The sequence below is a fragment of the Notothenia rossii genome, assembly GCF_949606895.1.
Source record: "Notothenia rossii genome assembly, chromosome: 4".
In the NCBI taxonomy this organism is placed as follows: Eukaryota; Metazoa; Chordata; class Actinopteri; order Perciformes; family Nototheniidae; genus Notothenia; species Notothenia rossii.
Window position 1 is genome coordinate 93604159 of NC_136902.1, and position 25250 is coordinate 93629408.

At 44.2% G+C, this 25250-nt stretch overlaps 1 protein-coding gene across 3 annotated transcripts; it reads right to left on the bottom strand.

The window, feature by feature from the left end:
• Positions 1-171: 171 nt before the first annotated feature.
• On the bottom strand, positions 172-25250 carry LOC307037541 (NACHT, LRR and PYD domains-containing protein 3-like). 3 transcript variants are annotated; one of them, XM_079678520.1, is made up of 16 exons: positions 25124-25250; positions 23903-24112; positions 22183-22281; positions 21789-21929; positions 14743-14841; positions 14382-14480; positions 12331-12368; positions 10292-12152; positions 10020-10193; positions 9775-9945; positions 9503-9676; positions 3079-3252; positions 2501-2674; positions 2357-2403; positions 753-1318; positions 172-632 (listed from the first exon to the last, which is right to left on the bottom strand). In XM_079678520.1, exons 2-16 carry the CDS (start codon positions 24109-24111, stop codon positions 627-629), a joined length of 4032 nt encoding a protein of 1343 aa, XP_079534646.1. In that variant the 5' UTR covers position 24112; positions 25124-25250; the 3' UTR covers positions 172-626. The 3 variants fall into 3 exon arrangements, with proteins under 3 accessions (XP_079534646.1, XP_079534645.1, XP_079534647.1); XM_079678519.1 differs by having other exon boundaries at positions 172-712; XM_079678521.1 differs by lacking the exon at positions 9775-9945 and having other exon boundaries at positions 172-1318.

The window sequence follows — 25250 nt, forward strand, 5'->3', positions numbered from 1 at the left end:
TGTGTGTGTGTGTGTGTGTGTGTGTGTGAAATATCCAGTCATCGTACACAGGTCCAGAACAGCAGCCTTCAGATTATGAGACAATATGAAGTATGGTTATCAATCTTTCCTTTTAATGTTAGACTTCATTTCGATTTGTCTATGATTTATGAGAAAAAAACACTTTGGGGCTTCAGTTATAAAGCTTTATTTGTATAGCAGTTTTCATACACGGGTTGCAGCTCAAAGTACTTTTAAAATGTACCGGAGATCAAAACATATTAGCACACACGCAGCATGTGTACAGGAGTCATACATGGTTTTCTGATTAAAGGTACAAATTATGTTTTCATCTGTCGTTTGGAGCACTGAGTTCTCCTCTGATGTGTCCTGGTAGGCTGTTTCACAGTTCGGGAGCGTAGTGGATAAAAGTTGCTTCCCCAATTTTATTTAGGAGGACTTTTGGAATATTTATCAGCTTGCTGTTGAAGATATGAGACAACAGAGAATCGGTGATATACAAGTAATGTGCGCTGTTCTTCTAGGATTTGTTTAAAGCCTGGCAGCAGATTTCTGAATCAGCTGAATTAATTACATTTGATTTCAGCAGCTGATCTGCAGTCAGTTTCTGTCCACAGGAGAGACTCTCAGACCTGCAGAGGAACCAGAGACACTGAGGAGAGACTCTCAGACCTGCAGAGGAACCAGAGACACTGAGGAGAGACTCTCAGACCTGCAAAGGAACCAGAGACACTGAGGAGAGACTCTCAGACCTGCAGAGGAACCAGAGACACTGAGGAACCAGGTGACCAGAACCCAAACCCAGCATAGAGAGGTTCAGTGAATGTGGTTCTGAAGGTGTGGAGGTGGATCAGTGTGTCAGAGGAGACTCTGTAGAAGGAGAGAGAGCCAGCAGGATGATCCAGATACACTGCTACTCTACCAGAGGAGGAGGAGGAGGAGGAGGAGGAGGAGGAGGAGGAGGAGGAGGAGGTGATGATGAGTGTTTTTATGTTATTCTGCCAGACATAGTAATCACCATCAGAGCAGCTCAGACTCCAGGACTGATCATTCTCTCCAAACCCACAGTCTTTACCGTCTCCTCTCCTGCTGATTCCTCTGCAAGTCACTGATATGTCAACCCCTCCTTTCCGATCGACCTCCCAGTAACAGCGACCAGTCAGAGCTTCTCTACACATCAGCTGGTTCCAGCAGTCAAATCTTTCTGGATGATCAGGATATGGCTGCTCCTCCTCAACATGTGTCACTGTCCTGTTGTCTTCAGACAGTTTGAGGTTCCTGTTTACTGTGTTTGTGTCCAGCTCCAGTTCACAGGCGTCTGATGGAGAGAACAGCTGCAGGTTATCATCTGTTCATTTATTAACTACTTTACTGACTGACAGGAAGTCACTCAGACTACACGTCTCATATTCACTGAGAATGATGACGAACAACGTGAAATTCAAAAGTGCCGTTATAACGCAGACACGGAGTACCCAAGTCCTGGACTCGGACTCAGGAGCCGATTTATGGGATTTGTGACTCGGACTTGAACTCGCGCAGACAACCAGACTCGAGCAAGTTTTATCTGGAGTCCGGATGCACTCTGCTCCAGGCGTGTGCAGCAGCAGGACGAGTCCCCGTACCCCCCCCCACCACTTATTCTCAGTCTAAAGATGTGGATCACTTCTGTAAATAAAACCATCCCATCCAAAAAAGCAGTTAATTTAACCTGGTTCGCCAGAAGTTAGTAGAGGTAAGACCTTGCTGGTCCAGGTAGATACAAGTCTTGCGGTAATCTTGCATAGACTCAAAAGCTTCTGATAAATCAATTAGTAGGTCTGATTAACAGTCAGTGATTAATAAAGGCCCTCCGACCCAACATGGTTCGCAACGAGGCTCTGATAAAATACATTTCTCGTAAAACATTGACAGAGTAAAATTAGGCCTAAAAAGTACCTGCAGTAAAAATACCTACACATTCCAATAGAATATATATTTAGACATAAAAGTATAGCAACCAAAGGGGATGCGTTCTGAGAGTTATCTGCTAGAAAGAAGCATGCGGAGGGTCATTTTCTGCTAGCCAAACTAGGAAACCCCCTGTGGTCGACACTGCACAGCAATAGGTGGCTAGTAGTTAGTGGTAAATCAATCGTAGAGGGTCTGATCAGTACTTTTCCCGTAACCTTGAAAATATCCCCCTTAGGTAAAAATGCATGAACTCAATGGTTTCTGATAGATCAATTAGTTGGATGGATTAATAGATTGGTGGTGTTTGTGGATCTTTCTAACCAAAGAAACAGAAAGCCAAGAACATGTAAAACTCTAATGTAACATGTGCAGCTCTGATGAATCAAACTGAAAACACACTCACACTTCCTCACACCAGGTTTCAACCTCTGCAGTCCACCATGGTCCATCCTGCAGGAAGAAATAGTCAGAATCAACTTCATACACCTTCACTCAAATCCACAATTAAACACGAACTGTCTGTGTCTGTCTGTCTGTCTGTCCATACCCGAGTGTCCCCAGTCTCCAGAGTGGATCCTCCAGTCCAGCAGACAGCAGCTTCTCTCCTGAGTCTCCTGGATGATTGTAGCTCAGGTCCAGCTCTCTCAGATGGGAGGGGTTGGAGCTCAGAGCTGAACCCAGAGAAACACAGCCTTCCTCTGTGACCTGACAGCCTGACAGACTGCACACACACACACACACACACACACACACACACACACACACACACACACACACACACACACACACACACACACACACACACACACACACACACACACACACACACACACACACACACACACACACACACACACACACACACACACACACACACACACACACACACACACACACACACACACACACACACACACACACACACACACACACACACACACACACACACACACACACACACACACACACACACACACACACACACACACACAATCAGATGAAATGTGTTGCTGAGAACAAGTTTAGTTCATTGCTTCCATAAGGATCATGAAAAGGGACTATAAAAAGGCACAATATTTAAACTTGTATTTTTACAGACTACAAGCTGAACAGCTTTGTACAAACCTAAAAGTTTCGAGTGTACAGTGTGGACTCTCCAGTCCAGCAGACAGCAGCTTCACTCCTGAATCCTGCAGGTCGTTGTTACTCAGGTCCAGCTCTCTCAGACTAGAGGAAAGGGAGCTGAGGACTGAGGACAGAGCTTCACAGCTTCTCTCTGACAATGAACAGCGGCTCAACCTAAAACAAATCAATCAAAAGAAAATCGGAAAATGCTAATCCTGGATTTCCCTGGTTTTGTTCCGAAGAGACGTGAGGTAAGGCGAGGGTGTTCGACCAACAGTTTGAAAAATGATGCACAGAGATGTTGTTTGGTTCAACTTAAAGAAAACAATTTATTAAAAAATAAACTCTGGTTGGAATTCCAGAAAAAAATCTAAATAGAGTAAAAAGATGCGCCTTAAATATGTAAAATAATGGCCAAGATAATATGTGACCGGCTCTATCGAAATCAGTCGGAAGTCCCAACGGCTCATTTCAAAATAAACGTGGATTTGCGTAAAAAAATAGTTTTTCGGGGTTTGGGTGTTTTGTTTGATTTTAAATAAACAAAGTCTTGGCTTTCAGAATATGAAACTTTTATTTCCAAAATCACACGATAAATATATTTTTGAAGCTTTTAGAAGACAGCTCTCCCTCACACTCTGCTGTTCCACAGCGCAGCCCCCCTCCCTCCGCTGACATGATGAATGTAAGGCAGAGTAATCATAGATAACACGGCAGGGTCCGTTACAGTTTGTTTTCATCTGGTTTCAAATAAACAAAGTCTTGGCTTTCAGAATATTAAACCTGTTTCAGCAAATTCAGATGATAAATACAACTTTGAAGCTTCGGCATAATTACAAGCGGAGAACGGAGTAACTTAACGTCACAGCAGGCAGAACAACAGCCGGTGTTTCTCCTGAGGGTTTTCCCCGGGAAACAAACACACACACACACACACACACACACACACACACACACACACACACACACACACACACACACACACACACACACACACACACACACACACACACACACACACACACACACACACACACACACACACACACACACACACACACACACACACACACACACACACACACACACACACACACACACACACACACACACACACACACACACACACACACACACTCGCGAGCTTCCCCCAGACCAGTAATCCAAGCGAAAATATTTTCCCTCCGTACTACTTTGATCATTTGCTAATAATCAATCAGATCGATGGATTCCAGAGAGGAGGAAACTTTGAAGGCCTTTTTCTCAAAATGATGACTCGGCGACAGTCATTATATAATGTGACATATATTGCTTAATATTTGGAGTAAAAAAACAATCCTGATATCATTAGAAAGCTAGGAATCTCCTCTTTCCAGCTGTATACAACTCAAAATGTGTCTCCGGGTCAATGCGACTGATTTCGATAGAGCAGGTCACATATGATCTACTATTTAAAAACATTAGCTTGATAATGTGGTCGGCATACTGTAGGCCTTTCGCCTTCTAGCCGACAACAAACTATTTGCTGGTCTATTTAAAGCCTTGCCCATCATAGATGGGACAAAAAGATGCCCATTATGAAAGCACAATTATTTAAATACGAGATTACATAAATATCTTAATAATTCTTAAGATTATACACTGAACAAAAATATAAATGCAACACTTTTGATTTTGCTCCCATTTTTCATCAGATGAACTCAAAGATCTAAAACATTTTCTACTTTCGGAAACAGTTCTACATTGGTTTGAATCCTACTTAAAGGACAGAAACAACTTTGTTTCTATAGGTAAATACACATCTGAGTTGACAAATATGACATGTGGGGTTCCTCAGGGCTCCATCTTGGGGCCTCTTCTCTTTAACGTCTACATGCTACCACTGGCTCAGATAATGAAAAACAACTAAATAAGTTACCATAGCTATGCGGATGACACACACATTTACGTAACAATTTCACCAGTGGACTATGCTCCAATTCAAACACTGAGTAAGTGCATTGAACAAATCAATGACTGGATGTGTCAGAACTTTCTCCAATTAAACAAAGACAAAACTGAGGTAATGGTTTTTGGAGCCAAGGCAGAACGTATAAAAGTTAGCACTGAGCTTCAGTCTGCAATGTTCAAAACAACAGAGAGAGCCAGAAATCTAGGTGTAGTCATGGACTCTGACCTGAGTTTCAACAGTCACATTAAAACAGTTACTAAATCAGCCTACTATCACCTAAAGAACATCTCTAGGATTAAAAGACTAATGTCACAGCAGGATTTAGAAAAACTTGTCCATGCTTTTATCTTCAGTAGACTGGACTACTGCAATGGTGTCTTCACAGGTCTCACTAAAACATCTATTAGAAAGCTGCAGCTGATTCAGAACGCCGCTGCTCGAGTCCTCACTGACACTAAGAAAGTGGATCACATCACTCCTGTTCTGAAGTCTTTACACTGGTTCCTCACTAACACTAAGAAAGTGGATCACATCACTCCTGTTCTGAAGTCTTTACACTGGTTCCTCTCTGACACTAAGAAAGTGGATCACATCACTCCTGTTCTGAAGTCTTTACACTGACTCCTCACTGACACTAAGAAAGTGGATCACATCACTCCTGTTCTGAAGTCTTTACTCTGGTTCCTCACTGACACTAAGAAAGTGGATCACATCACTCCTGTTCTGAAGTCTTTACTCTGGTTCCTCACTAACACTAAGAAAGTGGATCACATCACTCCTGTTCTGAAGTCTTTACTCTGGTTCCTCACTGACACTAAGAAAGTGGATCACATCACTCCTATTCTGAAGTCTTTACTCTGGTTCCTCACTGACACTAAGAAAGTGGATCACATCACTCCTGTTCTGAAGTCTTTACTCTGGTTCCTCACTGACACTAAGAAAGTGGATCACATCACTCCTGTTCTGAAGTCTTTACACTGGTTCCTCACTGACACTAAGAAAGTGGATCACTCCTGTTCTGAAGTCTTTACTCTGGTTCCTCACTGACACTAAGAAAGTGGATCACATCACTCCTGTTCTGAAGTCTTTACTCTGTTTCCTCACTAACACTAAGAAAGAGGATCACTCCTGCTCTGAAGTCTTTACTCTGGTTCCTCACTGACACTAAGAAAGTGGATCACATCACTCCTGTTCTGAAGTCTTTACTCTGGTTCCTCACTGACACTAAGAAAGTGGATCACATCACTCCTGTTCTGAAGTCTTTACTCTGGTTCCTCACTGACACTAAGAAAGTGGATCACATCACTCCAGTTCTGAAGTCTTTACTCTGGTTCCTCACTAACACTAAGAAAGTGGATCACTCCTGTTCTGAAGTCTTTACTCTGGTTCCTCACTGACACTAAGAAAGTGGATCACATCACTCCAGTTCTGAAGTCTTTACTCTGGTTCCTCACTGACACTAAGAAAGTGGATCACATCACTCCTGTTCTGAAGTCTTTACTCTGGTTCCTCACTGACACTAAGAAAGTGGATCACATCACTCCAGTTCTGAAGTCTTTACTCTGGTTCCTCACTAACACTAAGAAAGTGGATCACTCCTGTTCTGAAGTCTTTACTCTGGTTCCTCACTGACACTAAGAAAGTGGATCACATCACTCCTGTTCTGAAGTCTTTACTCTGGTTCCTCACTGACACTAAGAAAGTGGATCACATCACTCCTGTTCTGAAGTCTTTACACTGGTTCCTCACTGACACTAAGAAAGTGGATCACATCACTCCTGCTCTGAAGTCTTTACTCTGGTTCCTCACTAACACTAAGAAAGTGGATCACATCACTCCTGTTCTGAAGTCTTTACTCTGGTTCCTCACTGACACTAAGAAAGTGGATCACATCACTCCTGTTCTGAAGTCTTTACTCTGGTTCCTCACTGACACTAAGAAAGTGGATCACATCACTCCAGTTCTGAAGTCTTTACTCTGGTTCCTCACTAACACTAAGAAAGTGGATCACTCCTGTTCTGAAGTCTTTACTCTGGTTCCTCACTGACACTAAGAAAGTGGATCACATCACTCCAGTTCTGAAGTCTTTACTCTGGTTCCTCACTGACACTAAGAAAGTGGATCACATCACTCCTGTTCTGAAGTCTTTACTCTGGTTCCTCACTAACACTAAGAAAGTGGATCACATCACTCCTGTTCTGAAGTCTTTACACTGGTTCCTCACTGACACTAAGAAAGTGGATCACATCACTCCTGCTCTGAAGTCTTTACTCTGGTTCCTCACTGACACTAAGAAAGTGGATCACATCACTCCAGTTCTGAAGTCTTTACTCTGGTTCCTCACTAACACTAAGAAAGTGGATCACTCCTGTTCTGAAGTCTTTACTCTGGTTCCTCACTGACACTAAGAAAGTGGATCACATCACTCCTGTTCTGAAGTATTTACTCTGGTTCCTCACTGACACTAAGAAAGTGGATCACATCACTCCTGTTCTGAAGTCTTTACACTGGTTCCTCACTGACACTAAGAAAGTGGATCACATCACTCCTGCTCTGAAGTCTTTACTCTGGTTCCTCACTAACACTAAGAAAGTGGATCACATCACTCCTGTTCTGAAGTCTTTACTCTGGTTCCTCACTGACACTAAGAAAGTGGATCACATCACTCCTGTTCTGAAGTCTTTACTCTGGTTCCTCACTGACACTAAGAAAGTGGATCACATCACTCCTGTTCTGAAGTCTTTACTCTGGTTCCTCACTGACACTAAGAAAGTGGATCACATCGCTCCAGTTCTGAAGTCTTTACTCTGGTTCCTCACTGACACTAAGAAAGTGGATCACATCACTCCTGTTCTGAAGTCTTTACTCTGGTTCCTCACTGACACTAAGAAAGTGGATCACATCGCTCCAGTTCTGAAGTCTTTACTCTGGTTCCTCACTGACACTAAGAAAGTGGATCACATCACTCCTGTTCTGAAGTCTTTACTCTGGTTCCTCACTGACACTAAGAAAGTGGATCACATCACTCCTGTTCTGAAGTCTTTACACTGGCTTCCTGTGTGTCAAAGAATAGATTTCAAAATACTGCTGCTGGTTTATAAAGCACTGAATGGTTTAGGCCCAAAATACATTTCTGACCTCCTGCTAAATGATGAACCATCCAGATCTCTCAGGTCTTCAGGGACTGGTCAGCTTTCTGTCCCCAGAGTCAGAACTAAACATGGAGAAGCAGCGTTCAGTTATTCTGCTCCAAATATCTGGAACAAACTCCCAGAAACCTGCAGGTCCGCTGCAACTCTGACTACTTTTAAATCCAGGCTGAAGACTTTTCTTTTTGTCGCTGCTCTTAATTGAACCATTCATATCTTAGACTGCACTGTAACTTTTATCCATGTATTTTTTCTTTTAATGTTTATTTTATTAACTTTTCTTTTTAATGACTGATTTTAAATGCCATTTTCTTAATGTCTTTCATTTTTTGTAAAGCATTTTGAATTGCCTTGTGTTGAAAAGTGCTATATAAATAAACTTGCCTTGCCTATATACACAAAATAACCATTTCTCTCAAATATTGTTCACAAATCTGAAAAAATCTGTGATCGTGAGCACTTCTCCTTTGCCGAGATAATCCATCCCACCTCACAGGTGTGGCATATCAATATGCTGATTAGACAGCATGATTATTATTGTGAATGCACAGAGATACCGTGACGAGATCCTGAGGCCCATTGTTGTGCCATTCATCCACGACCATCACCTCATGTTGCAGCATGATAATGCACGGCCCCATGTTGCAAGGATCTGTACACAATTCCTGGAAGCTGAAAACATCCCAGTTCTTGCATGGCCAGCATACTCACCGGACATGTCACCCATTGAGCATGTTTGGGATGCTCTGGATCGGCGTATACGACAGCGTGTTCCAGTTCCTGCCAATATCGAGCAACTTCGCACAGCCATTAGGGTTAGGGTTAGGGTTAGGGCTAACCCTAACCCTAACCCTAACCCGGAGTGGACCGACATTCCACAGGCCACAATCAACAACCTGATCAACTCTATGCGAAGGAGATGCGTTGAACTGCGTGAGGCAAATGGTGGTCTTTTCGGACCCCCCCAGACCCCCCCAATAAAGCAAAACTGCACGTTTCAGAGTGGCCTTTTATTGTGGCCAGCCTAAGGCACACCTGTGCAATAATCATGCTGTCTAATCAGCATCTTGATATGCCACACCTGTGAGGTGGGATGGATTATCTCGGCAAAGGAGAAGTGCTCACTATCACAGAGTTTTTCAGATTTGTGAACAATATTTGAGAGAAATGGTTATTTTGTGTATATAGAAAATGTTTTAGATCTTTGAGTTCATCTCAAAATGGGAGCAAAAACAAAAGTGTTACATTTATATTTTTGTTCAGTGTATTTTCAAAGTTTCATAAGAGTTAAAGGATCATTTTTCTTCAACAGCTCTACCCTTACCTGAGAGTATCCAGTTCGCTGTGTGGACTCTCCAGTCCAGCAGACAGCAGCTGCACTCCTGAATCCTGCAGGTCGTTGTTACTCAGGTCCAGCTCTCTCAGACTAGAGGACTGGGAGCTGAGGACTGAGGACAGAGCTTCACAGCTTCTCTCTGACAGGTTACAGCCACGCAGTCTGAATTAATGAATTCAACAACATGTCCATTTTAAAACGTATGTAGGAGGAAATAAAAATTGTGGTTGATTATAATTTTCAAATAGCTGAACTTCAACCTGAAAGCTTCCAGTTTTTTGTGGGTAATCAAAAGTGCAGCAGACAGCAGCTTCACTCCTGAATCCTGCAGGTCGTTGTTACTCAGGTCCAGCTCTCTCAGACTAGAGGACTGGGAGCTGAGGACTGACAGAGCTTCACAGCTTCTCTCTGACAGGTTACAGCCACTCAGTCTGAAAATTATTATTGGTCAGTCCATTCATTAATTCATATATTAATGATTATTTTTAAACAGCTTTTCACTGACCTGAGAGTCTGCAGTTCACAGTGTGGACTCTCCAGTCCAGCAGACAGCAGCTTCACTCCTGAATCCTGCAGGTTGTTGTTACTCAGGTCCAGCTCTCTCAGACTAGAGGACTGGGAGCTGAGGACTGAGGACAGAGCTTCACAGCTTTTCTCTGACAGATTACAGACACTCAGTCTGAAGAGGAATCAAGAATACAGACGAAAATAAAAATTAAATTAAATTCTGAAGAAAAAAAAACTACATTTAATCTGGATAGTTATTTGTGCACGTACAGAGCTTTGTTGGAGGCTTTGACCACTGGCAGCAGCCTCAGAAGAGCCTCGTCAGACGCAGAGTATTTCTTCAGGTCAAACACGTCCAGATCTTCTTCTGATGACAGTAAGATGAAGACCAGAGCTGACCACAGAGCAGGAGACAGATTATCTGTGGAGAGACTTCCTGAGCTCAGGTACTGTTGGATCTGCTCCACTAGAGAACGATCTTTCAGTTCATTCAGACAGTGGAACAGGTTGATGCTTCTCTGTGCAGAGGGAGTCATATTGATTTTGTTCTTGATGTGACGGACTATATCTTGGTTGGTCTGTGAGTCACTGCTTGTCTGTTTCAACAGGCCTTGTAGGTTTTTCTGTGACTCAATTTCGTCCTGTGTCAGCAGGCCTCGTAGGAGTTTCTGATTGGTCTGCAGTGAAAGACCCAGGAGGAAGCGGAGGAACAAGTCCAGGTGTCCGTTTGGACTCTGTAAGGCCCTTTTCACAGCACTCTGGTGGAGATGTGTTAGTTTAGGTTTGACGCGGGGGAGGATTCTGAGGGGTTTAGTGTTCTGGGAGGTTGTTGGTTCTCTTGCCAGCAGGTTGACACGAGACTTGATGAATGTTAGATGGACATGAAGAGCAGCCAGAAACTCCTGAACGCTCAGATGGACGAAGCAGAACACCTTGTTCTGGTACAGTCCTCTCTCCTCTCTAAAGACCTGTGTGAACACTCCTGAGTACACTGAGGCTGCTCGGATATCGATGCCACACTCTGTCAGGTCGGACTCATAGAAGATCAGGTTGCCTTTCTGCAGCTGCTCAAAAGCCAGTTTCCCCAGAGCCTCCATCATCTCCCTGCTCTCTGGACTCCAGTGTGGATCTGTCTCAGCTCCTCCATCATACTTGATGTTCTTCACTTTGGACTGAACCACCAGGAAGTGGATGTACATCTCAGTCAGGGTCTTGGGCAGCTCTCCTGCCTCTCCGGTTTTCAACATGTCCTCCAGAACTGTAGCAGAGATCCAGCAGAAGACTGGGATGTGGCACATGATGTGGAGGCTTCGTGAGGTCTTGATGTGGGAGATGATGGTGCCGGCCTGCTCCTGATCTCTGAATCTCTTCCTGAAGTACTGCTCCTTCTGTGGGTCAGTGAACCCTCGGACCTCTGTCACCATGTCCACACACTCAGGAGGGATCTGATTGGCTGCTGCAGGTCGTGTGGTTATCCAGAGGCGAGCAGAGGGAAGCAGCTTCCCCCTGATGAGGTTTGTCAGCAGCACATCCACTGAGGTGGACTCTGTGACATCAGTCAGGATCTCAGTGTTGAGGAAGTCAAGAGGAAGTCGACTCTCATCCAGACCGTCAAAGATGAACAAAACCAGGAACTGATCAAACCTGAAGATTCCTGCGTCTCTGGTTTCAGAGAAGAAGTGATGAACAAGTTCCACCAAGCTGTACTTGTTCTCTCTCACCACATTCAGCTCTCTGAAGGTGAATGGAAATATGAACTGGATGTCCTGGTTGGCTTTGCCTTCAGCCCAGTCCAGAGTGAACTTCTGTGTTAAGACTGTTTTCCCAATGCCAGCCACGCCCTTTGTCAGCACTGCTCTGATTGGTGCATCTCTTCCAGGTGAGGCTTTAAAGAGGTCTTCTCGTCTGATGGTTGTTTCTGGTCTGTGTGGTTTCCTGGATGCTGTTTCAATCTGTCTGACCTCATGTTCATCATTGACCTCTGCAGACCCCCCCTCTGTGATGTAGAGCTCTGTGTAGATCTGGTTCAGAAGGGTTGGGTTTCCTGCTTTAGCAATGCCCTCAAACACACACTGGAACTTCTTCTTCAGGGTGGACTTAAGTTTACGCTGACATTCTGCAGCAGGATTTCCTGAATGAACAAACAACAAGTGAAATCAGTGAGTGAGTCGGGCAGAAACACTGAGACTCTGAACATTTAAGTGTGGTTGTATAGTTTGAATCAGCTCCTCAGAGGACACACTGATGTGATGCACTCCATGTTGCCTCCATCACCTCTCCATCATGTTAAATGTGTTAAATCATCTTACTGCTCTGCAGACAGTCAGCCAGCACCTTTTTCAGAACTCTGTGGAGAAAACATCAAGTTTGAGAATATTGAAAGACTCTAATTTGCACACAGTTTACTAAATGTGTTCTGGGATGAAGACAGAATAACCTTTAGCAGGTGCTGAAAAGCATTCTACTGTCAGAAGCCTCACAGCAGCTGCTGGTGTTTAAGCTGATTGGTAAGAACAGGTTGAGGAGTCCCACGAGAGAAAGAGGACCTAATGTCAGGAGATGTAAAGACTCAGAGGCAGGGATGGAGAACTGGCGGATTAACTGTGGATGTTGGATGTAAAGGCCTTGCAGGGCATCACAGAGACATCAGCATAGGGGTGGGCGATATTGAAATATATTATCACGATATTTTTCAAGCAGTATCACGATAGACGATATATATCACGATATTTTTCAAGCAGTATCACGATAGACGATATACCGTAATTTTCGGACTATAAGGCGCACCTGAATGTGCAGCAGCGGCATACCACTCTCGGTTCCACTTTTACTTTTGCGCGCTACCTGTCTCACTCTTTTCCGGCCTCCAGCTTTTCCTGCTGGAACCCGCCGCTTAAAGGTGGGGGTCTGCGGACCGGCCATAGAGCCCATAGAGTTAAAGGTGTTGGCCGTTTGCTGTAAAAATCCATAGATTAGCCGCACCGTTATATAAACCGCAGCGTCGAAAAATAGGGAAAAAGGCGCGGCTTATAGTCCGAAAATTATGGTATATCACAATATTTTTTCATGTCGGTTATTATGGTTATTTTTCAAGTTACTTAACAGAACAACCACCTACAAGGTAACAGAAACTAAAAAAGAAAGGAGTAACAGACCAACATAGCATTTCAAGCTGGTTTTAGTCTGAAATGAATCCCTGAATGAACAATCCAACATGTCGATATGGCTTCAAGGCACAGTTTCTCAGTATCAAAAGTAACTTTCTGAGGTAGCACGAGCAGAGAACATCAATAAACATGAAAAGGAGGGTAAAACATAACTAAGTAAAACATCAATGAGGAAAAGTCAGTGCCAAACAATTAAAATGTAAACGTTAGACTTGAAGTGCAATAAAAGACTTTAGCATAACTGAAGGGAAAAACTATATAAATACCTTATTGATAAAATAAAATATAAGCCAACAGAATCGAACAAGACAATAAATAAAGTGCAATACTGTCTGAATCCTGACTAGACAGCTTTAGAGCATGTCTTTCACATCAGTTTAGTTTTTGTATAGTTTTTTTTTCATCACGATAGATAAGATATCTCTGAAAAAGCATATCGTGGAGACCTCATATCGTCACGACGATATATATCGTCATATCGCCCACCCCTACATCAGCATCACATCTGAAGCTGCTGAAAGATCCAGATGGTGTTGGATCAGGAAGAGCGATCTCTGTGGTCTGATCAAGAAGGGTCGAAGACCAGATGAGACCAGACCACATCACTGGTGAGGGTCACTAAGGGTATACGCCAACACCAACAAATCTGGTTCAGAGACGCTGAGGAACAGACTTGGAGAGAACCAAAAAGACGTTGATGTTGACTGGAGATACAGCTGGCAGCTCAGGGAGGGTTTGATGCTCAACCTGCATATTCAGTTTCAACTGCACACGGTTTGTGATTGATCCTGTCCGCTACTTGGCTGATAAGCTGTGCATGGTATATGAAGCCACACTTTTTAATTAGCAAGTGAATTGCCTTATTCTTAACGTCATTGTCAAATGTAGAATGCACATTTCCCCTCTGTAAGACGATCAAGGGTATATTATATTCTACTAGGCAGCCTACATTTTTACATTCATGCTGTTGAAATCTCCATGAAGGTAACAAGCTTAATGAGGTGGTGCCAAACACACACTGAAAATAGGGACTTTCCTCGCCGACATTCAACCATTGGGCATTGAGGTGAATGAAACACATTTAAATTATAATTATTTCTGTTGATCTTGGAAATGCTAATTTAAAAGACAAACAAGTCTCACTGGTTTAAATAGGTAACTTAATTATAAAGCAAAAGCATAACAGTTCATACCCTTCATCTGCAGCCTGTCCATCTCTAAAGGTAACAGGGTGATCCATAGACCAGTCACTCTTCATGGACTCACAGCTGGATCCTGGTCCAGGTCTCTTCCTGATACAAAGTCAAAGTGAACAAAGTGAGTTATAGTAGATTCTCTCTGGTTCCAGTTCATGGATCAGTTTGCTCTTTCTTTAGCTTCACATCAGTTTCAGATGTCCACTTCTTCTTCATTGTCCCACTAGAGGACATCTGACTTAAAGTAGAGCAATAAAGGATCCAAGGATTTACATGACCCATAAAGTTCAGGTAGGAAATAGCAGTGGCTCCTGGTTTCAATAACTTAATTATAAAGCAAAAACGTAACAATTCTTACCCTTCATCTGCAGCCTGTCCATCTCTAAAGGTAACTGGGTGATCCATAGACCAGCCGCTCTTCATGGACTCACAGCTGGATCCAGGTCCAGGTCTCTTCCTGACCCAAACAAGTCAAAGTGAACAAAGTGAGTTATAGCAGATTCTCTCTGGTTCCAGTTCATGGATCAGTTTGCTCTTTCTTTAGCTTCACATCAGTTTCAGATGTCCACTTTTTCATTGTCCCACTAGAGGACATCTGACTCAAAGCACAGTGATGACGATATCACTTGCGGTATTTTAACAACTATTTAAAATACATTGTTAATATCTTTCTGCTTTGGATTCACGGCCAACATAACCCCAGACAGTAGACTATGGACAAACTGAAAACATTAAAAACATTAATTTAATCCAACTAAGCCTACTCCTTGATAATAGAGATGTCCCGATCCGATCACGTGATCGGGGATCGGAGCCGATCACGTGATTTTCAAAAGATCGGAATCGGGAGAAAAAAATCGGGGATCGGGATTTTTTTTTTTTTTAATTCTTTTTTATAAATACTTTTTTTTAATGTTGTATTCAATGTTACAAAACAAAAATGACCATGTTCAAGTCTTAAAGTCATCCTGAGGCCTTAGTGTTGGTTTCAAATTACACAACATCATGTATGTGTTGCTTCTTTGGGGCTTGTTTTCATAGACCTGCTTATTTCTCTCAAATCTGGCAACAGAGTGGGCGCAGTGTCTAATTGTAGCAGTAAGCTAACGAGTACTGATAAGCTTTATTTTGTTTTGATCCAATGCTGCACAACTGAACTGATCCAATGCTGCTGTGAAAGAAAGAAGCTATATCCATGTTGGATAGAATATCCAATTTAAATAAAAAAATAACATTAAGGGACAACTTGAATGCTTTTTTTTTCTCTTAATGCATTGCATAAAGATCGGATCGGGAAAAATCGGTATCGGCAAATTGTCAAAATCAAATGATCGGAATCGGATCGGGAGCAAAAAAAGGTGATCGGGACATCCCTACTTGATAATCCATGATATCGCGTTTCATCATGGCAGTATTTAGTTTAGACAGTAGCTGCCGGGTCCCGCATGAGCCGGCATAAGCTCCGCCCCCCCTTATTTATTTATTTTTCAGTTTTTTGCATTTATTTATACAGGTGAGCATTTCATTGAGACACAGGGTCTCATTCTCAAGAGAGACCTATGTATACCCAGAATCAGCGCTTTATAAACAGGAAGTGAAACAGAGGGATATGAGGCATGGCTAGAATGGGTGATCTGTTTGGACCAAAACTCTTCATAGACATGTTTTTTAAATTTTTTTATATATCTGAGTCCTATGCTATTGCCTAAAAATAGCATGATAGGTGACCTTTAAAAACTTCCAAGTCAGAACATATTAATCCTCCCCTTGGCCATCTCTTCTAAATAATCACAGAACTGCCTGCTCACAAATTATATTTATGTTTTTCCTTTAAACATCATCATTTAAGTTGCACACTAACATTCTCTGAAGAACCAGCACCTTACCGTGGTAGAGAGGTTTGTGTGCCCTGATGAACCTGGGGGCTGTGTTGTCTGGAACCTTGTGTTCCTGGTAGGGTCTCCCATGGCAAATTGGTCTCAGGCAAGGGGCCAGACTAAGATTGGTTCAAAAGACCTCATGAAAGACGACACACGAAGTGAGGATACCCGGCCCGGAGGAAGCCCGGGGTCCCCTTCTGGAGCCAGGCCCAGAAGGAGGACTCGTCGGCGAGCGTCTGGTGGCCGGGCTTGCCACGGAGCCCGGCCGGGCACAGCCCGAAAAGGCGACGTGGGCAACACCTCCGCTTCTCCGTCCCGCGGGCCCACCACCTACGGGAAACAGCGATGGGGTCGGGTGCGCTGCCAGAAGGGTGGCAGTGAAGGCAGAGGGTCTCGACGGACCAGACCCGGGCGACAGAAGCTGGCTTTGGGGACGTGGAACGTCACCTCTCTGGGGGGGAAGGAGTCGGAGCTTGTGCGGGAGGTGGAGCGTTACCAGTTGGATCTGGTTGGGCTCACCTCTACGCACAGCGTCGGCTCTGGAACCTTACTTCTGGATAGGGGTTGGACTCTATTCTTCTCCGGAGTTGCTCAAGGTGTGAGGCGCCGGGCGGGTGTGGGGATACTCACAAGTCCCCGGTTGGGTGCTTCGTTGTTGGAGTCTACCCCAGTGGACGAGAGGGTTGCCTCCCTACGCCTGCGGGTTATGGGGGGGAAAACTCTGACTGTTGTGTGTGCTTATGCACCCAACAGCAGTTCAGAGTATACGGCCTTCTTGGAGACCCTGGAAAGAGTCCTGTATGGGGCTCCTGAAGGGGACTCTTTAATCTTGCTGGGAGACTTCAACGCACATGTGGGCAATGATGGAGACACTTGGAGGGGAGTGATTGGGAGGAACGGCCCCCCTGATCTGAACCGGAGTGGTGGTTTGTTACTGGACTTCTGTGCTAGTCATGGATTGGCCATAACAAACACCATGTTCGAACATAAGGATGCTCATAAGTGTACGTGGTACCAGAGCACCCTAGGCAGAAGGTCCATGATCGATTTGGTTATCGTATCATCGGACCTGAGGCCGTATGTTTTGGACACTCGGGTAAAGAGAGGGGCGGAGTTGTCAACTGATCACCATCTGGTGGTGAGTTGGGTCGAGTGGCGGGGGAAGCCTCTGGATAGACCTGGTAAGCCCAAACGTGTAGTTCGGGTGAACTGGGAACGTCTGGAGGAGGCCCAAGTTCAGGAGGCCTTCAACTCACACCTCCGGCGGAGCTTTTCAGGCATTCCTGTGGAGGTTGGGGACATTGAACCAGAGTGGTCGGTGTTCAAAGCCTCTATTGCCGAAGCCGCGGCGGGGAGCTGTGGTCTCAAGGTCCTAGGTGCCTCAAGGGGCGGTAACCCTCGAACCTCCTGGTGGACACCGGTGGTCAGGGAAGCCGTCCGACTGAAGAAGGAGGCCTTCAGGGATTTGTTATCTCGGGGGACTCCCGAGGCAGTTGCAAGGTACCGACAGGCCCGAAGGGCAGCAGCCTCAGCCGTGGCCGAGGCAAAGCAGCGGGTGTGGGAGAAGTTCGGAGAAGACATGGAAAAAGACTTTCGGGCGGCACCAAAGTTGTTCTGGAAAACTGTCCGACACCTCAGGAGGGGGAAGCAGGGAACCATCCAAGCTGTGTACAGTAAGGATGGGACGTTGTTGACCTCAACTGATGGAGTGTTAGGGCGTTGGAAGGAGCACTTTGAGGAACTCCTGAACCCGACAACTCCGCCCTCTATGTTAGAGGCAGAGCTGGAGTATGAAGGGGGATCGACACCAATCTCCCGGGGGGAGGTCACTGAGGTCGTCAAACAACTTCACAGTGGCAAAGCCCCGGGGGTGGATGAGATCCGCCCAGAAATGCTGAAGGCTCTGGGTGTTGAGGGACTGTCATGGTTGACACGTCTCATCAACGTTGCGTGGAAGTCGGAAACAGTACCGAAGGAGTGGCAGACCGGAGTGGTGGTTCCCCTTTTCAAAAAGGGGGATCAGAGGGTGTGTGCCAATTACCGAGGCATCACACTACTCAGCCTCCCCGGGAAAGTTTACTCTAAGGTACTCGAAAGGAGGGTCAGGCCGATTGTCGAACCTCAGATTGAGGAGGAACAATGCGGATTCCGTCCTGGTCGTGGAACGACGGATCAGCTTTTTACTCTCGCAAGGATCCTGGAGGGGGCCTGGGAGTATGCTTATCCAGTCTACATGTGTTTTGTAGACTTGGAGAAGGCGTATGACCGGGTTCCCAGGGAGTCACTGTGGGAGGTGCTGCGGGAGTATGGGGTGAGGGGGTCTCTACTCAGGGCCATCCAATCTCTGTACTCCCAAAGCGAGAGCTGTGTCCGTGTCCTCGGCAGTAAGTCGGACCCATTTCAGGTGAGGGTTGGCCTCCGCCAGGGCTGCGCTTTGTCACCAATCCTGTTTGTAATATACATGGATCGGATTTCGAGGCGTAGTCGTGGGGGAGGGGGTCTGCAGTTCGGTGGACTAAGGATTGCACCACTGCTTTTTGCAGATGATGTGGTTCTGATGGCTTCATCGGTCTGCGACCTTCAGCACTCACTGGATCGGTTCGCAACCGAGTGTGAAGCGGCTGGGATGAGGATCAGCACCTCCAAATCTGAGGCCATGGTTCTCAGCAGGAAACCGATGGACTGTCCACTCCAAGTAGGGAATGAGTCCTTACCCCAAGTGAAGGAGTTCAAGTATCTCGGGGTCTTGTTCTCGAGTGAGGGAACAATGGAGCGTGAGATGGGTCGGAGAATCGGAGCAGCGGGAGCGGTACTGCAGTCTCTTTACCGCACCGTTGTGACGAAAAGGGAGCTGAGCCAGAAGGCAAAGCTCTCTGTCTACCGGGCCATTTTCGTTCCTACCCTCACCTATGGTCATGAAGGATGGGTCATGACCGAAAGAACGAGATCGCGGGTACAAGCGGCCGAGATGGGTTTTCTCCGCAGGGTGGCTGGTGTCTCCCTTAGGGATAAGGTGAGAAGTTCGGTCATCCGGGAGGGACTCGGAGTTGAACCGCTCCTCCTTCGCGTCGAAAGGAGCCAGTTGAGGTGGTTCGGGCACCTAGTTAGGATGCCACCTGGGCGCCTCCCTAGGAAGGTGTTCCAGGCACGTCCAGCTGGGAAGAGACCAAGGGGTAGACCTAGAACCAGATGGAGGGATTATATCTCTTCTCTGGCCTGGGAGCGCCTTGGGATCCCCCAGTCAGAGCTGGTTGATGTGGCCAGGGAAAAGAAAGTTTGGGGCTCTCTGCTGGAACTGCTACCTCCGCGACCCGACCACGGATAAGCGGGAGAAGATGGATGGATGGATGGATGGATGGACTAACATTGGAGAGAGTAGGCAGTGCTAATAAAACATGCAGTTCTTACTCGCTGATATTATGAGTTCAGATCAAGGCCACTGCTTGTGTTTGCATGTGTGTGCCTGAGCGCACCAGAACCACTCCTGGATGTTATTTCCTCAGGAAAAACATATTTTGCAGTTCACACCAGGGGCCGTACACACAGGGTTTTCTACGTGCGCAAGTCCACTGTTGTACATACGGCGATAGTTGAAATCGAAACCAGGGCGCTAAGGCTGTGTGCCCGTAGAAAAAATCAGTTCAACTTTTTCAAGTCGGACTGGTCCGGACTCTCCTTCAACAGAAATCATAATTTCTGTTGATGTTGGTAATGCTAATTTACCAGACAAACAAGTCTCATTGATTTGAGTAGGTATGTAACGGAGGTGATCTCTGGAGCCATAGATCTCGGCCTCCCAGGGCTCGAGCTTAAGGACGTCCCGTCGTCGAAAAAAATAGTGTCGGGGAGGATACAAAATTATTTTGGGACGAATTTGGGACGAGAGATGAACGGCGATGAAAATGAAACTGACTGCACGTTTTGTGTAGCTCACAGTTATTAAACCTCCTTGTCAACATAAACGCACAAAACATTTAGCAACCCGCGAAATACACACACACACACACACACACACACACACACACACACACAGTACGTAGCTACAGCTGTGCCGCTGGTTGTCAGCCAGTGCCCGCAAATTCCTGGCCCGCAAATTCACGGGTCTAGCTATGTACTTAGTGTGTGCAGCGCCATTTATCTATTATATGGCTCTGAGTGTGTGTATTCCGCGGGTTGAGTGATGTACAATGACAATGGTATCCCGTGGAGGAATTCTGAAATGTTTTATCGTTACATCACAAAAACGCACAGCAGAACCAGACCCTGGAGCCCCGGCCTCTTTATTTACTTACTCCTCTTCATCCCCTATGGGTAATAAGGCTGAGATGAGAACCCTCCATCGTATTTAGTCCTTAGCAATATGCTGCGCCTCTCCCCATGTAGGGGTGGGTACCGAGCCCCGGTATTAAACGGTCCCCGGGCCGGAATTGTTAAAGACAGTGGTAACGTTAAGCTCCGAAGTTATCTGACTTTTTATCGGTACTGGAGACATTTAAAAAATATATGTCATATGTAGTATTGCTACATAAACATTATATCGCAGTTTTAGTTTATCCAACTCCATTTCTAATATGCAATAAGACTACAACATGCGTCTATGATGTATTTTCGAGCTTTCCAATCCAGACGAGATCTCTATCTCCCGTCTGTGTGCGAGGGGGCGGGGCAGTTTGTAAAGGTCTCCTGACTGTGTTACAGACTGTCCTCCTGGTTAGTGGTTACTCTGGGTTCTGTCTTCAGGACAGAGTGTTGGATCTTTTTGTTAATTGGACGGGACTTGATTTGATTCAATATTAGAGTAATTTTCTCGTTTGTGTGTTTGTTTAAATATATTTGGCCTTTGTTTATGTTATTGACTGATTTACTCAAATAAAAAGGTTGATGAAATATCATCTAATGATTTGTATGATGTTTTATTTATGTTAAAGCTCACTTTGAATGATTTTAGCTCATGATAATGTAGAAAAACTAAATTTCGGGGCGGTCCACATTAACTTCGGGACGGCTTAGATTGTATTTCGGGACGGTTCCGGGAGGATGGTGAAAAAAGTTAGTCGAGAGCCCTGCGGCCTCCGTTACGGATTGTGTAGCTTCGTTGGTGGAGAAATGTATTTAGTGTGTGCATCTGTCTGTGTTTTAGCTTGTCTGTCTCTGTTTGCTGGTTTTATTCTGAAAAGTGTTCCCCTTTCCCCATGTCTGTTACTGCTGATTGTGGTCACCTGGTGCCCTGTGTTGTCTCCTCCCCCCTCACCTGTGTCCTGTTGGTTTGATTAGTCTTTGGGTATTTAGGCTCTGTTTCCTGTTTGTGGTGACTGTGTGAGATCCTTGTTGCTGGTGACTGTGTGCACGGGTAACAGTCATATTGGGGCTGTGAATCATGTGCCCATGATTTCATAAATGCCCACACCGGGTTATATTTGAACTCTCTGCTTCTGCCTCCTTGCTTGGTCGGGCCGCTCAACGGTCAGCTTCACAAGGTATCTCAAAAAACTTAATTATAAAGCAAAAACGTAACAGTTCATACCCTTCATCTGGAGCCTGTCCATCTCTAAAGGTAACAGGGTGATCCATAGACCAGCCACTCTTCATGGACTCACAGCTGGATCCAGGTCCAGGTCCTGGTCCTGGTCCAGGTCCAGGTCCAGGTCCAGGTCCAGGTCTCTTCCTGATACAAAGTCAAAGTGAATTATAGTAGATTCTCTCTGGTTCCAGTTCATGGATCAGTTTGCTCTTTCTTTTGCTTCACATCAGTTTCAGATGTCCACTTCTTCTTCATTGTCCCACTAGAGAACATCTGACTTAAAGTAGAGCAATAAAGGATCCAAGGATTTACATGACCCACAAAGTTCAGGTAGGAAATAGCAGTGGCTCCTGGTTTCAATAACTTAATTATAAAGCAAAAACGTAACAATTCTTACCCTTCATCTGCAGCCTGTCCATCTCTAAAGGTAACAGGGTGATCCATAGACCAGCCACTCTTCATGGACTCACAGCTGGATCCAGGTCCAGGTCTCTTCCTGACCCAAACAAGATAAAGTGAACAAAAAGTGAGTTATAGCAGATTCTCTCTGGTTCCAGTTCATGGATCAGTTTGCTCTTTCTTTAGCTTCACATCAGTTTCAGATGTCCAGTTTTTCATTATCGTCCCATTAGAGCAGTGGTTCTCAAATGGGGGTACGCAGACCCCTTGTGGTACGTTGGAGTACTGTAGGGCGTAAGTGAGATTTATTTTATGTTAATGAAAAAAAGCAAATGATGCACAGCGAAGTTCAACCAGGAAGACCGTCTTTACTCTTCATTTACTATTCCCATGTAACTACTCTCTCCTCTCAATAAGTGATCGGGGGCGTCGCTCCCCAGCTTAACCAATCACTTCGCTCTATTCCCAAGAGCCTATCATAGCGCTCTGCCAAACCTTTAAAGTCTGCTCTCCCCCCTCTGACAGCTGTCATTTCAGGTGACTCGCCACAACCCCCCTCCACCCTTTTCACCTCCTGTCCCTCTGAATCCAGGGTCAAGCTAAGCCCCTCCCCTTCAGACCAAACCCAACCATCCATTAACCACCACCAGGGTCTAGACCCCGGGGGGTTTCATCGGATCGGTTCTCCCCTCCCGAATGATACTCCTGCACAACGGGGCCTAATCACCAAAACTCCATCACATTCATTTGTGTATCTCTGCAATAAATATGTATTCTTACATCAAAACCGTCTCTCCTGTTTGAACATAAGTAATACATTTAAAAAAACTACTAAGGGTAGATTAACTACTTTCTTCAAAAGTTTACAGTAATTCTGGAAAATAAAATGGGAAAAATAAACGGGGTGCTCTCTTTTCCTCTCTCTCTCCTGACAGCCCATCAGTATCAGTCTCTCTCTCGTGTACGGGTATACTTCACACTTTATGTTCATATTGATCAGATCTAGCTAATGATATGACTGCCTGCTTATCAAAGGACACCTAAACAATAAGCGTTGCTTGGCAACGGGGTGTGGCCGCAAAGTATAGCGCAGCATTATTTATTCATTGTTTAATCGCTTTGAGCACTATATAAATGTAATGTATTATTATTATTATTATGTATATGTTTATATGAGCGGTTATAGGTATAAATCCTAATTGGTTTTTCTCTCTTCAAATAAATAAATATACCAATTTTAGGAAAAGTAACGAAGTTTGAGCAGTGTGGGCTTTATATTAACAGTTACACATATTTCAAAAGGCGAAGTGTAATAACTGCAGTTTGCCTCATGATCCTCAGTGAAGCACAAGCCCATGTTTCCACTACATTGTAAATACAACTTATTAAAAATATGCAACTAATGTCGTCTTAGTGTTATTGCATGATGTTAAAATGGGTTTGCCATGAATTTAGTGATGGATTGTAAACATTTGAAATGTAGCTTTAAGTGTTTCTCAGTTACAAGGTTGTTGTTTGAATGAATCAGACACTGACGGTGCAGCGCTGTACTGTACCTCTTTATATAGGCTTTTTTCCCTAACAAATAGTTTTTGCGCTGATCAGGGGGTACTTGGCTGAATTCTTTTTTTCAAAGGGGGAACATGATTGAAAAAGGTTTTGAGAGTTTAGAGAATTTAAATAACTTAATTATTAAGCAAAAATGTAACAATTCTTACGCTTCATCTGCAGCCTGTCCATATTTAAAGGTAACAGGGGGATGCATAGACCAGCCACTCTTCATGGACACACAGCTGGGTCCAGGAGCATCTTCAGGTCCAGGTTCAGGTTCAGGAGCATCTTCAGGTTCAGGTCCAGGTCCAGGAGCTTCTTCAGGTTCAGGTCCAGGTCCAGGAGCTTCTTCAGGTTCAGGTCTCTGCTGCTGCATCCTTATAACAGATTAAGAGCATAGTGACTCTTAAACCTTGACATAAATGTGTCAGTTCATCAATCAGTGTTTTTTTACTATATACAAATGTTGATCAAAAAAAAAGAAATCGTTCACATTCTATAATAATGTAATTGATTTAAAAATATTTCCATTTTAAAATCAATGTTAATAATGTAAAATGATTACATGTTTATATTTTTATTTACATATCTTATTTTAAATATATATTAATGCAATTGATTTTTTAAATGAAAAATGTTTAGCATTTATTATAAAAATAAAGTGAATGATTTAAAAAATATTTTAGTAAATATTAAATTGTATATTATGGTGGCGATTTAGAAAAACATATTTTATTGAATTAAAACCGATTTGTTCCTTTTTTTAAATGCTTTTGTTGATTTCATACTGATTCATTAATGATTTTTCTCCATGATGTAAACATAATTTATTGACGTATTGAAAACCTTTCTATTGATTGAAAAAAATGTTCTTGTTTATTCCAAAGGTTTTCATCGAATATATAAAGACTGCTTTATTGATGAGTTGTATGTTTGAAATATGAAGAATACTTTTTATCCTCACACTAACAGACACCCTTGAGACTGTCTCATCTCGTTCATGTAGTATTGATTTTAGTTAGCATGTTGTTAGCATGCTGTTAGAGCAGCTGTTGGGAGTCTAACTGTCTCGTTAATAACATCTTAAACTGTTAGCATGTTAGCATGTTGTTAGCATGCTGTTAGCATGTTGTTAGAGCAGCTGTTGGAGTCTAACTGTCTCGCTAATAACATCTTAAACTGTTAGCATGTTGTTAGAGCAGCTGTTGATGCCTAACTGTCTCGTTAATAACATCTTAAACTGTTAGCATGTTAGCATGCTGTTAGCATGATGTTAGAGCAGCTGCCGCTGTTATCATCAATAATATAAATAACTGTTAGCAATAAACAGTCTGAGGTGAGAGCAGAGATCAGCTGAGAGTCATTTCACTCTGAAAGCTGTCACTTACCAAGAGTTTAACGAGGAGGAAAACTTCTGCGTCACAACGGGAACAAAGCATGGAACAAAGTGAAGTAACTTTCCTGACACTGGAACTCCCTCAGAGAACAGGAACGAGAGAAGTTGATGTGAATCAT

Coding starts and splice junctions, on each gene's coding strand:
- LOC307037541 (XM_079678520.1), bottom strand. CDS start 24,111: ATGCAGCAGCAGAGACCTGAACCTGAAGAAGCTCCTGGACCTGGACCT. Junction 14,842..21,788: donor GGACAGGCTCCAGATGAAGG/GTATGAACTGTT, acceptor TGTTTGGGTCAG/GAAGAGACCTGGACCTGGAT. Junction 3,253..9,502: donor AGCGAACTGGATACTCTCAG/GTAAGGGTAGAG, acceptor GATTTGTTTTAG/GTTGAGCCGCTGTTCATTGT.